We start from the raw sequence: 17812 nt of genomic DNA on the forward strand, positions 1-17812 counted from the left end.
GGAAGTGGGAACATCATGGTGTGGGCTTCCTTACATCACATGGGCTTCATATACTTTAAGTAGGAATGGCTCGATAAATCTACTGTTACCTTACTGACAAGAATATCGACATGAAACAAGTGTGGATTTTTAACTGTAAACTGTTAAAAATCTACACTTTTTAACAGTTTACAGTTAAAAAGTTTAAACTTTAGTGTAAACTGTAAAAAAAGAACGTTTTTCTTTCTGTTTCTTTCGGAAACAGAAAGAAAAACTGACTGAGGAATTTATGTGGCCAAGTTCTCCACACAAAAGGCATCAAGGTTGTGATTTCTCAACTAAGGCTTTTGTACAAAGTGTTTAACACATTTCAGTTTTATGTGTATTTTTCGTTTTTAGACATAATGTCATTAAAGGACTAATTTGCTTTGAGAAAAAAAAATATGTTCAATAATTATTTTAACATTTGTATGTGAAAACTATCTACTTTTTTCTCTGTGGCTAACGAGTGTCTTGGCAATACAGAAGCCTCTTCCTGCAATGAAAGTATCAACACTGATAATCACCAAAAGAACTCACCTAATGCGATATGGCTTATTCCTTCTCAGATGGAACTATTTGTCAAGGTGGATGAAATTAGGAACACATTCACATATCAGTCAGTCTGACTCACAACCTCCAGGTGTCTGCTGGAAAGATGAACACTGGTGTTATTTTTCAGCATCGCTGTGAGCCCATGGCATGAATCCGAATCTACAAATAACCCAGTCAAAACCCTGAACTAAATTTGACTCAAATTTTGTGTAAGAGATCGGGGGACAATAGACGTCCTCACTGTCCTATTGATCGGGAGAACTGAAAGGTGAAGATGTGTGATGCTGACAGACTTGTACCAAAAGGAAAGAGACTGCTAAGATCAAACACAAAGAAACTTCAAATTCAACCAAGTTTTACTTTAAGGGTGCGTTTACTTACGCAAGCGTTTTTCAGCTTAGTTGATAAATGTCACATATGTTTCATATGTTAAATGTTTTCAAATAATTTATTATTGCCTCAGTTGTGTTAACTAAAATAAAATAAAAAAGTATACCCCTTTTGGGAGCAACTGCGGAAAATAGCACCAATACAAATGTTGATACTACTAAAATACTGCTTTTCACTGACTGCTATAATTGCCACAGCTAGTGCTGTACTGTCACTCCTCCTATCACAATGCTGTCATTATCTGTTGTCGAAAAGGACTGAAGTACTGAGATCGACATGTGACAGGCATGTAGTGAGAGACAAGTGAATATTTCATAAACTTCCAGATAAAGAAACAAAAATGCAAAAGGAGCACATAGAATTTTCTTGAAAACCATTGTCTATCTCAACAGAGAGACGACGGAAGAATCTACTGAGAAATAACAGAGACTACAGGGCTTGAAAACGCTGGGAATATGATGAGCTTCATGAGAACCCGGTGAGACTAATCAGTGCAGTTCGGCTGGATAGGGATCAAAATTCTAGACCTGAGGGAAAATCATTTACTCACCCTAAATTGATCGCACAGCTCAGTAAAGGATCTTCCAAAACAAAAGTGAAAGTTTAACACTAAAATAAGAATGCAAAACACAAAGAGCAGAGCACTGGAAAAGACTGAGAATCTCAATTAAAAGGACTTACTCTTTGTCTGAGTAAGGAACACTGGAAGAGGCAAAAATGACTCAAATACCAAAATGATAAACAAAACACACAAAAAAAAAACTAATAAATAGTGGTGCTACTTCGACTAATGTTACTTGTGCTATTGTTCTCCGTAATACTACTGCTGCTGCTACAACTACTGATACTTCTACTACTACTTCTGCTACTAGAATGACTATCAGTGACTACTAATAACAATAATCACTACAAATACTAAACTGCTACTATCACCACATGTTTGGATCACTGGGTGTTTAGGTTTTGTTTTTCAATGCGTTTGTGTTTTGACCGTTTCCTTGTCATTTTCATTTGTTTATTTCTTGCCTTATTCTACTCAGTTCACAGAGTTCATCAATGTTCTAATGGTGTTACCATTTTGTTCTTTGTCATACTGGATTTTTTTGTTTTCTCTTAAATCAGTGCTGTTCTCTCCGCTATGCTTTCTGGTTTTATTTAAGTCTTGGAGTTTAGCTCCTTAGTGTTAATTAGCCACCTGCCCTCAGGCTGCCAGTTTGCTCCCTTGCACAGCTGTTCCCAATCTCCTAATTTCTTCACCTGTATCTAATGTCATTCTTCACTCATTCCCCAGCATGCACGCCCACCGGTTCTCACTGTTCTTTGTTGCTTTCAAACGTTATCATGTCTATTGTACAACTTGCTCTCTGTCTGTGTTCTTTGATCTGCACACACACCTGCAGCTCGGATCCTTTCTCAACCTACAAACCATGATAACACCCCTAACATAGCAACCCCTAAAAACTGAAGTAAGATAAGAGTAAAATGATGATGTAGAATCACTATTATAATCTAAACACAGTAAATTTATGTCACACTTACTAGCCATGTAGAAGTTGTGCAGGTTTTAATGTTTTCATCTCACTTGAAGGCTCCAAAAATCTGTGATGAATAAATCCAATAATAACATGGAGGACAGTGAAATGAAAATGGCAGCCATATTAAAGATAATCTTCTGAAGTCTTTATTCAGCAGAGTAAAATGAACCTCTTTAAAAACTTACGACAACAGGATGTCATATAAAGGAACCTCTGAAATCGCAATAAGCCGTGGCCTCACTGCGGATTATTCTGATTGATTTCATGCGTTTTGTGAATTTATTTGTTCATTTTGTTTGAGCACCTGATCGATTTTAAGTTGCACCCGGTGATTTGTAGCGAGGCCACATTTTCTGTATTCCCCCTGAAAGTGTGTTTTGTATCAGTGAATATCAAACATCCCTGCTTCTCATATCGTGCTGTCCTTATCTAAGTTCCCACAGGAGCTAAATTTAAAGTAATTTGTCTTACACATTAAAATGTTTCACCTGAGTTGCCACAGCATATTGCTGCAATATCTCAAGAAGCCACATAAATATGTATATAAAACTGAACCGAAATGATTAATAACAGCAGCTTTCTCTGCTTGTTACTGTGTGTGTTCACTCTTAAAGTTTTGGAGATGGAACCTTTGATATTTTAAAGTGTTAAGCTCTTATGAATAAGATTAGTAGGGCGTTTTTAATTTTACAAGATATGCTTTAAATTAAAATTTTTAAAAATGGTTTTAAAATGATTCCAGATCTTATCAGACTGGAATTCTGCAAGTATTAACATCTTGTGCGCATATTGTCTTGTTGAAGCGATTATATTTTTAGAGCTGTACACAAACATATCCATAAACGGATCTAAAATGCTTGCCAGGGTATCATTTAAAAACCACTGGAGCCTGATTTGCTTGTGAAACTCTTTCTACAGTAGATTTTAATTTCATTTATTTTAATTTTCCTTATTGCCCCACAGCTGCTTCCTGAGACTCATTCGTCATTTATGCAAAAGCAGAAACCAGGGAGGTTATTTTGCATTTTGAAGCTCCCTCAGTATCAAAACAGCGACACACACTCATTAAACCAAGGTCTTTATACAATCAAGCTCTTCAAACACATTACATTTGTGGGCATTAAAAGTACCAAAAACCTTCCATTTCTGTGTGTTTTACTGGGATATTATGTGATTAACAGAAAGTAGGATACAACTGTGCAGTAAACTTTAAAATTAATCATGATTTAATACATTTTTTTAATGCATTTGTATTCAGCAACTTTTGTTGATATCTGCATAGAACCACCTGTTGTGATCTTGTTGTTTGCGCTTCTTTCTACGTTTGAATTATATTTATGCTCAACCTAGATTTCATACATCAGAGATCTGATAGTTCCATAAGTTCCCAATATAGTTTTCTCAATTGTAATATGTGTATGATTGGATTAACATGACCTCAAGATGACATTTGTTGAGAAATGGCTCTATATAAGTAGACTGCATTGAACAACTGAATTGAATATTAGTTGACTCTGTTTTCAGCTTAGTTTGCTCTTTCCTTTACCTTTTCCTTGCCTGGGTTTGTGACATGAGCTCAGCCTTACAGATACAAATCTCTAAGCTCGTATCTATTCAAGCGTAGTACTTGTAGAAACTAAAAAGTTATATCAGTTTTTCTCTGCTAAGCATTCAAACTCAGTCAAATTTCATTATGTGCACCAGCAAGCATTAACTACGGGTTCTCAATTGGATTTAGATCTGGACTTTGAGTGGGCCATTCTAACACAGCTCTGGTTGGAACCTTTTAAAGGTTATACTGCCAGAAAAATGACTTTTTTTTTCTTTTTTTTCTCCTGAAAAACAATACCATTGACATTGTGGCTATTTATTAATACTCCTTGCAACTGTGTCTCTTTCAAAAGCTGAATTAAACAATGGTCCATTAGATCTTTGGATATAATTTTATAACCTCGCAATGATTTGGGCTTTTCGACAACTGTTTCCCTGCATCCTTTATGTTACTGACGTTCAGAACAGAAGTGAATAAACAATTGAAATGTACTGAGATTAAATATAAATTGATTCTATTTACCAATTAGGTGACTTCACCATGTATCTTGCTCTTCACAGCTATGCTTTACATAGCTGAAGTAGGACATTATGACTTCTGCAGAGAGTTTATTTTTATTCTTTAATCATTTAAGTTTTTTAGTTTTTTTTTGTTCAATCTGATTTAGCTGTAGAGTTAAACTCTGAAATGTTTCACATGTGTCTCTCCAGAGTTTTGAAATACTTCAGCCAACATATGTTGAGTCCCCACCCAGTTTCCTGGCATCTCTGCACCAAGATGTTTTCACTGCTTCTCCTCAAACCTATGAGACATTTTTTGACACACCAAGAAAAGCTGAAAATGCCCACCATATTTCCCCTAACAGCTTGGGCACCCTAGTCCAGAGGCTATGAGCAAACTGCTTCTCTGTGCCTTATTATTTATTCCCTTTATTTTGCTGCTCTGGCTGACCATTTGCAGAGAGGTGGGACAAGCGTATGGGAAAGGAGCGAAAAAGAGGAAATAACAAGGCAAATGTTAGAAAATTGACCTGGTGTATGCTGTCGTCAGGCTGTGATGCATTTGGTTAGAGCAGCATGAGGACTTAGTGCTGAACACCGAGGGAGCATGTGGGTGAGGTTTTCATCTCCTGAACTGACAAATCAAATGCACTTCAATTTGTGCATGCAATTTACACATGGACTGCCACGTTTCATTCAATAATGGGTGATATGGAAATCAATCAGCCAATAATTTGCCTGAATGGACTAATCCATCACACTGAATGTCAAAATGTTCAGTTTTTTTTTAGTATGTGATGTGTTTAGTATAGATTATGCTTCCAATTTCATCACAGCGTTAAGATTATATTTATGTGGATATGAATAAGAACCAGCAAAGGCAATGAATAGATCACATTATGACATTATGTGCTCACTGCCACATTTTCTGTTCTAATTTAGCAAACAGAACCAGGGTTATGGGACATCCAGACGATATTTGTTATCATGGGAACTTGGGCTTTAATATTATTCAGAAGAAGTAAAGGGAAGAATATCAAATGAACCAACCATGCTGGGGATTATATTCTGAAAAGGTATGACTTTCAGAAATTTTGGGGGGCAACAACTTGCATTCTGTTTACTTAATATTCTTTATTATTCCACAGCCTTTTAGAGGCAGCAAAAGGCCTCAGACTGGAGATATTGATATTCACTTTCTAGCATATCAATGTCCATAAACCTACAGCCAGAGATGCACTGAAATAGTTCAGCATGTTCTAAGCGTGTTGAAATGACCCAGTCAAATGTTCAACTGGAAACGAATGCCAAGGTTTGAACTCTGATGTTCCATTTACCATTTCCTTTGTTGGTAAATGGTAAATGATTGGTTAGTAAAATGTTATTTTATTATTATTATTATTATTATTATTATTATTATTATTATTATTATTATTATTATTATTATTATTATTATTATTATTATTATTATGTAATGTTGTACATTTACCAAAATAAAGTTAATCTGAATGTTAAAAGTAATTCTAAATTTGAGGTATTTCACAAAGAAATTGACACAAATTTCTGAATATGCAAACTAGCACACATCCTTTTTTTGTGTTCCATAAAATCCAATTAAACTCAGACAAGTTTGTGGTTGTTGCTTGACAAAATGCAAAAAAAGAAGCTTAAGTTGGACGAATACTTTTGCAAACAACTGTACATTTTCAATAAACAAATGAATCAAGGTGAGAAAAAAACATTTTCCTCAAATATACTTTGTATCATATTCTTAAGCCAGTGGTTTACTTGTGTCTGAAGAAATAAAGCCTAATATTTTTCTAATTCAAATCTCAAATCATCTAAATACTTGAGTTGTGTGCTCTCAGATAAATTTTCCTCTCCACACTCAGCCTTTCAGACCTAATTAAGAGTTTCTATGAGGCCCTCTGCTGTCAGAAGACCACTTTTTTATTTCCATCTCTTTCCTAATTTAGCTGCCAGTCATTCTGGCTCAGATCCAAAATACCCAATCTTTGTGAACTAATATCAGGCTTCTCCATCTGTGACCAATTAAAGCCCTTTTACACTGATGCCATCATATGTTAGCTGCTCTTCATGCATTCATAGCTGCAAAAGCAGGGGGTAAAGGGATCATTTCAGCTGCCCTCATTACATTTCCTTCACGGGCATCATTTTATCCATGTCACGACGGCTTGACCCTGCAACCTGACACACTCTGCCTACTTTTTAAAAAGTGTGATTAGTAGTTCTGCCAGGAGAAAAGCAACTCCAACCTTAGCTTGAGGTCAGCAGCTAAATAGAGCACTAAAGTTCACCAGGGACTGTTCAGAACCTCCTCTTATAAAAACAAAATCCTCGCAGAGCAGCTGGTTCTGAGTCAAACAGAAATGGTCTGTAAATTATTATTTACCCAGTGTTTTTTTTTTCTACTAACAAATGTAAGCTGTCAATAAAAGCACAGCTGGGTAATGAAGTATTGATTTTCACAGCAGGATTTCACATAATATAGAGTTTTAAAAGAATGCATTGAAGAAAAAAAAAACAGCTTATTCTGCTTTATGTGCGCTTGTGTCAATTATATCAGAAGAGGCACAAGAAAAATGCTGGTTTTGGTCAATTTTATAAAGTTTTGACATATTTGAACATAGATTCTGAAGGATTTGGGTTGCATTTGAGTTTCAAGGAGTTCAACTTTACCTGTTTGAGTCAGAGTTTGATCCCTAGTCCATCTAACAATGTTGGGCACTACTACTGATAACTCAGCAGAAGCACGTAGTCGGGACTCATTCTGCAATAGTTTATCTGGACAGCTTATTTTTTTAACTGGAATTTTTCACAAACAACCAGAGAGAAAATATTTACTGACAATTGACGCCTTGTTGATGTCAAAGGAGCAGGGGTAGATGGGTTCAAATTGATAGAAAGGTAACAGTACTTTAACAACCACTCACTATCAAGGTAGGTAAACACGGCATGATCACTGAAACTGGACATTAATGGATTGAGAAAATGCTTCATGACCAGCTGCTCCTCCATTTCAGTTGTTACATTCAGATAGGGTCATGAATTTTCTTGTTGGTTTAATAGTGGGGGTAAATTTCCTTGACACACTTTTGGTTTCTTAATCCCAGTGGCCATTCAAACACCACCTGAGTTTTGTAAATCATATTATTAATGGCTAATCCGAATGGCTACATCTAGCAAGATAGTGCAAAATGTCACAAAGCTTACACTATAGCAGACTTGTTTCTTGAACACAACAAGTGGGCAGGATTTAATTAAGTGGCCAGTGGCTTTGTCTCTAGAGTGATGTCGATCAAATTAACATGTCTAGCTAGTAGCATTGAAGTACTTAGAATATACTGATAACCTTTCATAGTGGCAAAATATATTTTTCAGTAAAAGTTAGCCAGAGCTGAGGAAAATACATTATCAAGACTGGCTCATATAAAATTAAAATAAATAAATAAAAATCACGGAAAAGAAGTAAAGCAGATATGACTTCACTGTAATATAGTTTCATCAAATGTCACCATTGTAAATCCGAGCAATAACAGGACATACTTCCAGGCAGTTTTAGGAAATACATATGGTGATCTGCCACCATCTAGTGGCCATACTGCGCAATGCAGTGGCGTCCTTCGCTACGTCATACAATAACAAGGAAGTAGCGACCAAGCACCATGGGTGCATGGGTAGATTTATTGTCTCTGATTGATTTATAATTATAAAACTTTGACCTTGCATGAACAGTAAGCAGAAAAAAAGAGTTTCAGTCTTTATTAAGAAATTTCTTGATCGTACAATGACTGGGTTTATGTTTGGTGTGTGTGTTTTTTTTGTTGTGTAGTTCGGTGAAGTATGGAGAAATATTCCCACGTTAGAGTGATCGGGGAAGGGTCATTTGGTCGGGCTGTGTTGGTGCAATGCAGAAACACTCAGGATAAGTATGTACTTAAGGAAATACAGCTGCCAAAAGTGAGTACGAGCATAATCTTTTAAATGTAGCTTTGACGTAATTTACAATAGAATAATCCATACAGTGGGGATTTATTCTTAACTTAGGGGGAAAAAACTCTCAAAGGCGACTGTTACATTAGAAAAAGAGTTAAATAGTTTTCAGCTATAAAGAAAGTGACCGATTAAAGTGTATTTTAAGCAAATGCAGATTATTGCTCATTTACAGGAGTTGGACAATGTTTATTGTCGCATTTTACAGAACCAGTCCAAATTGCTAAGTTCAAGAAGGGAAGCCGTTCTACTGTCCAGAATGAAGCATCCCAATATTGTGGCTTTCAGGGAGGCATTTGAAGGTGATTTTACACAGTACAATTAAAATGACTTAGAGCATCTTAAAGTATATTTTTTTATTGACTTTTGTGTTTTCTTATTCCAGTGATTCTTGAGAATAGGGACAAAACAGGTCCTATGGATAAAGCACAATATTTGAATAAAATATACACAAAATATTATTTTTTCAAATATCTGACTAAACTAAATTGTGAGCACAACAATGTATATTTTCCTGGTGTTTGCTGACTATTTTCAGCAAAAACCTAAAAAATGGAGAAGAATTTGTCATATGAGTCTCTGGTTGGCATCAAGTTTGTTTGTTTTTTAAACATTTTTCAAATGTTGGTCTGAAAAAACCCTAATGATTGTTTTTAAACAGTTGCTGGTGAGCAGGACACTACTAGGCGATATTGAGCCACATTTTTTAAAGACTTCAGTGCATTAATTGTTTGATCAATAAATGCACTGAAGCATTCCCCCTAAGCATATAATTATTATTATTATTATTATTATTATTATTATTATTATTATTATTATAGTTATTATCATAATTATAGTATTATAATAGTTTAAAGCAATTAAAGAAATACTAAAATTATATATTATGGCAATTAAGTATAAGTAGTCATATAAATAATTATAAAAGTACCAATAAATTGAATTAAAAATATTTTTTATATATTTTCCAACTCCATTGAAATTTGTCCCTAGTTTTTGTCAACAACGTCAGACGTGAAAAGAATGTAAAAAAAAAAAAAAAATCAGGCATTATTGGGGGCACCAGAACTTCTGAGGACCCCATGACCTCTTCTTTGCTCTTCCTTTGCTAAGAGGGCTAGTTAGCTCTGGTTAGCATATGTTATTCTTTAGTTTTTTCTTCTTTTTATTCCTAAGTTGCTCGTCACAACCATGATGTGTCAACACCATAACTGACAATTTACAAAACTTTGATGAAATTTTGTGAAATAAAAGCTTGATTTTAGTATACTGTAAAGATTTCATGGACCTGATGAGCTACAATATGGCCTCCTTCAGAATAACATCATATAAATTGAGGTAGTTTTGGATTTTGTCAACTCCGTCAGATGTCAACTCCATCAGAGTTTTTGTGACTCTTTAAGTGAAATTGTTGTCAAATATCACTTACATGTGCTATTAATTCATTTTAATGTATTTTACATAAATTGCATTACTTCACATGTATCAAGTTTTTCTTTTTACTCACTAGTTTGTCACCACCTTCAGTTCTGTGTCAACTCCGTCATGCACTGCCAACTTCGTCAGATGGACTTTTTGTTGTTTTTTGTTTTACATAACATTTCTTTTGTTTCTTGAGAAGCATTTGTCTGTAAAATGAGTAAAAATATCACTAATAGGGTATTTTAAAAATCATTTTAGATTTATTTTTGTCAGATGTTGATGACAAAGTTCTGGGTCAGGTTGATTAAAAATGTAATTTTTAAAAAAATGTTGGAACTGGGAGCCTGCACCTTAGCATCTTTACATTTCCAAAACATTATTTGTCATATTTGAATACATAAGGTTGAGAAATAATTAAAAAAATATATGGGAAAATTAAAACCCATTTTGTCCCTATTCTCAAGAATCACTGATTCACGTTGTACCAACATAAAGTTGTGGTTTTCTTACATTGTATGACAAACTAGAGCTGTGGATGGAGAAAATTTGACTACATAAATTTTACGTCTGGACTTTAACTGAGCTACAAACATGCCTTGATTTAAACTTTTACACTGTAGCTCTTGCTGTATGTTTTGGGTTGAAGGTGAACAGAGGCCACAGTCTCAAGTCGTTTGCAGTTCCTAACAAGTTTTTTTGTCATAATCTTTTACAATAAAAACTGAAGAAAATGTATTCAATTCCTTTATTGAGCTGGGGTCATAAAAGTTTCTGGCCCCTGGTCTAGTCCATAAAATAGAAATAAAACAGATCAAAGTTTGTGGTCAAACTGGACAAAATGTAAAAAAAATCAAGGGTTGGGAATACTTTTTACTCCGAGCTGTGCAAATATCTTTGGATAAGATGAAAGGAAATGTGGTTGTGTGTTTCCAGGGGATGGCCTCTTGTGCATTGTTATGGAATACTGCGGTGGAGGAGATCTGCTTCAGAGGATCCAGCAGCAGCAGAAATCCTCTCAATTCACTGTTGAAAATGTAGGTCGATTTCCCTGCAGCTGTTTTTTTTTTTTTGTTTGTTTTTTTTTGCTACTGATCTTATTTTCGTTCCCGTTCTAAAAAATGTTTTCCTCTTCCCCAGATCTTGAAGTGGTTCGCTCAGATGTGTGCAGGTGCAAAACATATTCATGATAAAAGGGTTTTGCACAGAGATTTAAAGTCCAAGGTAGAGTAGCATCAAAGTATGGATTAACATTCGGGCTGAAGTGAATTTTTCAACCGTAACAGAGACGAGTGCATGATCACCCTCTTGTGCATAATGTCATTTTGCCACAGCTGAATGCTCTTGTGTTTTGCCTCATGTTAAATCACCACTTCGGTCTCATTTCCTGTCGCAGAACATTTTCCTGACTGATGACGGTTCAGTCAAGCTCGGGGACTTCGGCTCTGCTTGTGTTCTGAACAGGTGCTGCAGGAAAGCACATTTAGATCGCCTCTTCAGGCTGATTTCTCATTGCCGCTTTCGCTGCTGTGTTTAAAAAGAATGACTGTGAATTTCTTGCAGCTCAAAAGCTTATGCTCAGGCATATGTTGGGACGCCGTATTATGTGGCTCCAGAAATCTGGGACAACAAGCCGTACAACAACAAGAGGTACGCTGCAGCAGTTATAAACCTAATTATGATTCATTTAATGATTGAAAATAATTGGACCAAACTGATTTGACTTTTGCAACAATAAATATGTAAGTACTTATTAGTTGCTGAAAAACTCTTATGTTTTTGGTTTGTCTTGTTGGCAACAACATGTTGCCAGACATAAAACCAGACTTCAATTTTCTTTATTTCTGGATGTTTCTTTTCTCTATAGTCAGGAGTACGTCCATCTTTTAAAATATATATATATATATATATAATTAAGTAACCACCTAGCGCAGATTTCCTGAAGAACTTCATCCCCTTCCAGCGATAAGTTTTGCTGCTTAGAAGGATTTGTGGAGGAGTTGTTTTCAGAAGATTCTCTAGGCCCACGCTGGGCTTGCCTTTACCGATTCCTGCCAATTTTTAACGTGCTTCTGCCTGCAGATCAAAACACTGGCCTACATACAGATATCTGCACAAAGTCTGCAGAGATTAATCATATCATGCACCACGTCCAGAAATCCTTCAGTTATTCAGTTGCAGTTTTACAATTAGAAAAATGATCATTCACTTCTACATGTGGTTTTCTTTTTAGAAGCACCCCGGGCGTTGTGCTGGACGGGGCCGTCTTTTGGGAGGTTGGGTGGTCCCATGTGGAGTACTGGGGGATGGAGAATTTGTTGCTTTTCTTGAATTGCTGGTAGTTAAGGGTTGCAGACTTTGAGTGTGGTTGCGTTGACGCGAGAACCACTAAAAAAATAAAAAAATAAATCTCCTATTAAGTCCCTTTTGCTGTGCAACTATTATTCATTTAATCCAAAAATAAACCCGTCAACAGATCAGTTCTAAACTGTATTAATGTTAAATCAACCAGGAAGGACAGAGCTTTTTAAATGTTGAAGTTAAAAGTATTTTTTTAGGTGCAGATGCAACATTTGCTACAAATAATCGATCATGCGCCGAATGCTGTGTTGCTGCATTTTGGGCAATAAGATTTTTATTTTAAGTTATTTGCTTATTTGCATTTCTGAACGTATTTCAAATATTGTATGAAAATAAGCTTAATAAGTTAAACAAAAAATCTGCAGAATTTAATCGTTGGAACAATTGATTAGCTAAGTCAATAAAGTCAGTGGTGCAACAGGAGAGATGTGTCATTTTATCCCTGACAGTCCAGGGCAGTTTACTGTTTCGCTAAGCTGTCAGGACAGGAAAAAAAAAAAACAAAGAAAAACAAGGTGGAGTTTTGAAGTCAGGCTTAGTCTCAGTTCCCAGCTGAGCTGGAGTTATGTAACTGATGTAATCGTGCTTCTCTGTGACTGTGCATGACGAATGTCTGCATTGTATGAATAACCACTTCTGTCTTTTTGTATTCTGCAGTGACGTATGGTCGCTGGGCTGCGTCCTCTACGAGCTCTGCACCCTGCGACACCCGGTACTCGTCCTCCCGTGCCCTGGGTTTAACCGACTGGGACTTCTGCTTAAATATTTATGAGTCACTGACTCATAAATCAGCTAGATCAGCCTCATGTTGTCAGCTGAGTTAAGTTAGCTGCTGTGTTTTTGTGGCTTGTTGTCTCTCTGACCCCTTACTCCCATTTCCTGCGTTCAGTTCCAGGCGTCCAGCTGGAAGAGTTTGATCCTGAAGGTGTGCCGGGGCGCGTACCCTCCACTCCCCAACCACCTGCCTTACGAGCTGCACTACCTGATCAAGCACATGTTCAAGACCAATCCAAAAGACCGGCCGTCGCTGCACACAATCCTGACCTCTCACCGGGTTTCCAGACTCCTGCGCTCTCATCTGCCCCCACAGGTGGAAAGACGACATACGCTCCGATTTTACAGAGTGATTTTACAGCTTGTCCTCTGAAGGGAATGTCAAAATCAGTTGAAACTTTTACTCATATCCCTCATCTGTGGAATCGGACAGAGCTCGTGTTGGTTCAGGTTTTATTACGCGTTGCACTTACTGCTCTGGTTTGAACCCTTTGCAGGTTTCAGAGGAGGAGGGAGAGAAGAGGCGAGTGGGTCGATGGAGGAAGGAAGAAGGGCGGAAAGTGGCCAATTTTCTGGGAGAGAAGAGTTTAATAAAAACATCAACAATTGAAGGTGGAAAGTTCAAAACGCTTGATTTTAACTTGTCTTAGCAAAGCATTCCTAATCCCGAAACATTTTCACTTTTTTTAGGCTACATCCACAAACTCCCAAGTGTATTTTATTGGGTTTCATGTCAACCGTCAACATGAATTAGAGCAGAATTGTGAAGAGGAAGAAAAAGAATATGTGGAATTTAATAGTGTGATGTACAGTCACATTCCTTAAAATAGTGTTTGTAATATTATGGAATAATTTTATTAAATAATTTGGATAGATTTAGAATGAACAAGAATAAAACATGAACACGTGGTGAGTTTTGGATTATTGATTAAAAATAATTTGAATATTATTTAGAGGTGGGGTTTAATAACACATATTTGCACTTCACAATAATTTATTACTTTATTTTATATGTTCTATCACATGAATAACATTATTGCGACAGACGTTAATATTGTTATGTGACTGTTTTTAAGTAATATGTTGATAATAGCATAATAATGCAAGTTCGTGCTCTCAAACGCCAATAAGCCTCCATTTTGCAAACACTTGGAACCTAAATCTATTTTAAATATCCAAAATTGAGCAATGACCAAAAGCAATAAAAGGACAATAAAAACAGAAACCGTAAATAAAATGGATTATGGGGTCTCCGAACAAAATTGCCCTCTAAAAAATATTAATTAACTTATTGAGCTCATTTTAGTTTGTAATGTGATTAATTGATTAATTTCTTACTGCGACAGGCTTAGGTGAAGATTTACCTAAAAGCTACTGTGAGAGCTCAGAACCAGGCTGTAGGAAGCAGTGGACGGCTGAGTCACCGAGCGCTGTGCTGCAGATGTTGGCCAACGCCAGCCTGGTGTCATCAGACAGCATGGCTGCGGCTTGCCAGACCGGCTCCACCCGTGAAAGTACGACAGCGGCGAAATTAAATTTCCTGAGCTGTTCGAAAGAAAACTAGATCCCAGTGTTCCTTCCTTGTTGTTGCAGGTGACTCAGAGGCCGGCAGGCAGAGAAAGCAGTGGGTGCGGGACCCTCCCGAGCGGCTCTTGGGCCTGCTGGAGAAGGCCCAGCTGAACAAAGCTTTCAGCACCTTTTTAATTCACAGAGGAGGTCAAGAGCACGCTTTGAGCATCTTTTTTTTTTTTTTGTTGCCCTAAACATCCTCAATGAATCATCTAAATCATTCCAGATGGTGTAAAAGGTTTTTTTTTTTTCCCGTTTCCAGATGACAACCCACTGGTTGGACCCCTCTCCCCGCATCGGGGTGATGACACTGATGGGCCCGAACTAGAAGTAGTGGACGAGTACAGACTGCAGGCTCGCTCTGATGATGAGGACACGTGAGAACGTTTGCTTTTTTTCCCCCCACACATTTTATGTTCTAGTTATTCTGATGCGTCGTCTTTCTTGTCATGTAGTGTCAATTAGAATTAGAATTCAACTTTTTTGTCATTGAACGTCACAAGTACAAAGCGATGAAAGGCAGTCTGCATCCATCCAGAAGTGCTTAACAAGAAAGTAAAAATATATTAAAAATGTACATTGAAGTTTTTTTTCTTCTTTAAAAATAGGCTAAAACATAAGTGTCATGAATTAGTCAGAAGTTTAGATTTTTGAGAGAATATTGGCCGTTAAGCGGAAGGAAAAGCAGTATTTGTATTAGTTTAACAGATAAAATCACAATAAAATGCACTGAGGCTGTAACGTGAGAAAATGTGACAAGTTTAAATGCTTATCACTATTTTTGTAAAGCACTCCATGTTGTTTTTTGTGCCACATTAGGAGGTTAATGTAGAGTCACATTAGAAACCAACAGGTTTAACAAAAGGCTCTTGTAGAGAGAACAATCTAAAATATAAACAGTGAATAAGATGCAGCTCAGTTTGGGATGTTCTGCTTTTCGAATAGTTTCGCCAAATCTATCCAAAATCAGCAAAAATAATTTAACATTTATCCATAATATTTATAGGCAAAGTAATGCTGCGTTCCAGTTAGCTGGGAACTCTGAGCTGTTTGACGTCAAACCTGAGGTTCCAGTGAAGAAGTCGGAATGTCAACATGGCGGCGCCCACAAACATTGTTTGCAATAGCTCTAATAAACATAATTTTAAGCTTTCCATTGCAAACACCTCTTTTAATTTGCTTAGAGTAAATGTAACATTAATTTTTGACTCATGTGTGTCTTGTAAACTAAACATGTTTCCACCACATTTGACTACTATTGATGTGAGGAGCAGCCACGCTGAAATGCAAAGTCGACCTTACACGTCGTGATTTGGGGTGGTCAGAGTGGCCGCCATTTTGAAAGGCCGTTCCAGTTGATTTTTCTGACTGAGAGGTTAGAATTTCCCAGTTCTGACTGGAACACAACATAAGCCCCAGGATAAACTTTGCTAACTATGATAACAAGAGTGTTCATGCAAATGTCTTACTAATGGTTTCAAAGAGAGTGTGATTAAAATGAAACTTAATATTAGTGGTAGTACCCTTCTGCACACAATTTTAGTTTTTGAATTTCAAGTTGTTTGTTGTGTGATCATTCCGCCCTGAAACAAAAACAGAAGTTATCCTGAAAAACCCAAGTATCACATATAAAGTCCAATAATGAAGCTCCAGATGGTCATAAATACAAAGGAATGCCCAAAATGTGAACATTTCCTGTACATTTTTATGGATATGTTGGACTTTCCGTATATTTCTGAGCCAGTCTGTGTAAAAATAAACAGTTCAGACCCTGAATATTGATGTGGACAGAGGGAGCTGTCTGAGTACCTGCAGAATGCCTGGAATGTGTTAGCTTTGTATCGTTTCTATAAAACGGCTCTCCTACGAAAACACTGTTAAAATTCATTGTATTGTGTGTTCTGTCCACACAGGGACTTTGAGGAAGAATCTCCTTGTGACTGGGTGGATGAAGTTGAGAAAATATTTTCAGAACACTAAAGCCTCTTTCCTTTAGACCTCAAACAGAAAACACTAACTTTTCAAATGTGTCAAAGTTTCTTCCTTTTCTTTTTTTCCACAACGTTAGTTTGGGAAAAGAAGTAACTTTGAATATGTGAGTGAAATAATTGTGTCTGTAAATGTTTGTTTTCAGTGAGGTGTGTGTGTGTGTTTTTGTTTTTTTTTAACCGAGTGGAGCATCTGCTCTGTACCTTTTGGGTCGTCGGTGATAAGATTCCCAGAAAACTGAAGGCCGTCTCAGAGGCTGCTCCTTGGGAAAGCAGGAAGTATTAAGACCCACAGAAGCTCATTTCCTCTGATATCAAAAGTAGACTAAACATGTCTTGTCTTTAATATTGTTTGACTTTCACGCTGTTGTATTAAAACTAACGTTGTACACATCTGGCTCTTTTGTCTGTTGCTTTGTTTGATTTATCTTGTTGCAGACGGGTCGGGGCTTTGTTCTTCTTCCCTCCACTAGGTGGTGTTAAAGCTACTGCCTGGACTTGGATTGAATCGAAGTTATAAAGAATATCTTAAATTGAACTAAACATGAATGCTTATTCTCGTTATATGGGAGATTAAGACAGAGGCGTCCTAGTGTGAAAAGAATCTAGTTTTCCCATTTAAAAGCTTGACATTGTGGAGGAAAAGAGAACAATAGAAAAACCACAAGTTTGGCAACAAACAAAGCCAAGCCCAAGCCTCGCCCAAGTCGTTTTGGGCTCACCAGGATATAGACTAAACTATAAAGAGGCTGATTCACCAACAGTCACTCCAGAGATTAATTATCCTGGTTGCCAAAGTTTATCCGGAGAAGGAAACCTCCTACTCCATGACAGGAGTTTCCTCGCCATGAGCCTTTCAGCCTGCCTGGGAAATTTTCTTTTTTTTTTTTCTAGTAAGGAAGCTCAGTGATGCAGCTCTGCGCTTATCGTGAACTCACAAAAAAAATCCACATCCAGAGTTTACAGTCCACCCCCCTCCCTGCTGTTTTGACTATTTTTTTAATGCCCCCCTCCAGCCTCCTCAAAGAATGCTCATGTTCAGTGAAGATACAGATAAAGTGGAGCTGCAAAGTTGACTTATAGTGCCACCGAGTTCTGTGTCCTGCAGATAGGAGGGTCTCCCATCAGTGGTCGAGA

General features: G+C 36.9%; 1 protein-coding gene across 2 annotated transcripts; it reads left to right on the forward strand.

Annotated features, from left to right (window-relative positions):
* Positions 1-8213: 8213 nt before the first annotated feature.
* On the forward strand, positions 8214-17069 carry nek3 (NIMA related kinase 3). 2 transcript variants are annotated; one of them, XM_008426365.1, is made up of 14 exons: positions 8214-8305; positions 8404-8531; positions 8773-8866; positions 10920-11020; positions 11124-11207; positions 11380-11447; positions 11547-11633; positions 13002-13056; positions 13234-13434; positions 13616-13730; positions 14465-14632; positions 14712-14834; positions 14950-15064; positions 16601-17069. In XM_008426365.1, the coding sequence occupies exons 2-14, from the start codon at positions 8415-8417 to the stop codon at positions 16665-16667; spliced, it is 1395 nt and encodes a 464-aa protein (XP_008424587.1). In that variant the 5' UTR covers positions 8214-8305; positions 8404-8414; the 3' UTR covers positions 16668-17069. The 2 variants fall into 2 exon arrangements, with proteins under 2 accessions (XP_008424587.1, XP_008424588.1); XM_008426366.1 differs by lacking the exons at positions 8214-8305; positions 8773-8866 and having other exon boundaries at positions 8446-8531.
* The last annotated feature ends 743 nt before the right edge of the window (positions 17070-17812 follow it).

This window comes from Poecilia reticulata, linkage group LG13 (assembly GCF_000633615.1).
Source record: "Poecilia reticulata strain Guanapo linkage group LG13, Guppy_female_1.0+MT, whole genome shotgun sequence".
In the NCBI taxonomy this organism is placed as follows: domain Eukaryota; kingdom Metazoa; phylum Chordata; class Actinopteri; order Cyprinodontiformes; family Poeciliidae; genus Poecilia; species Poecilia reticulata.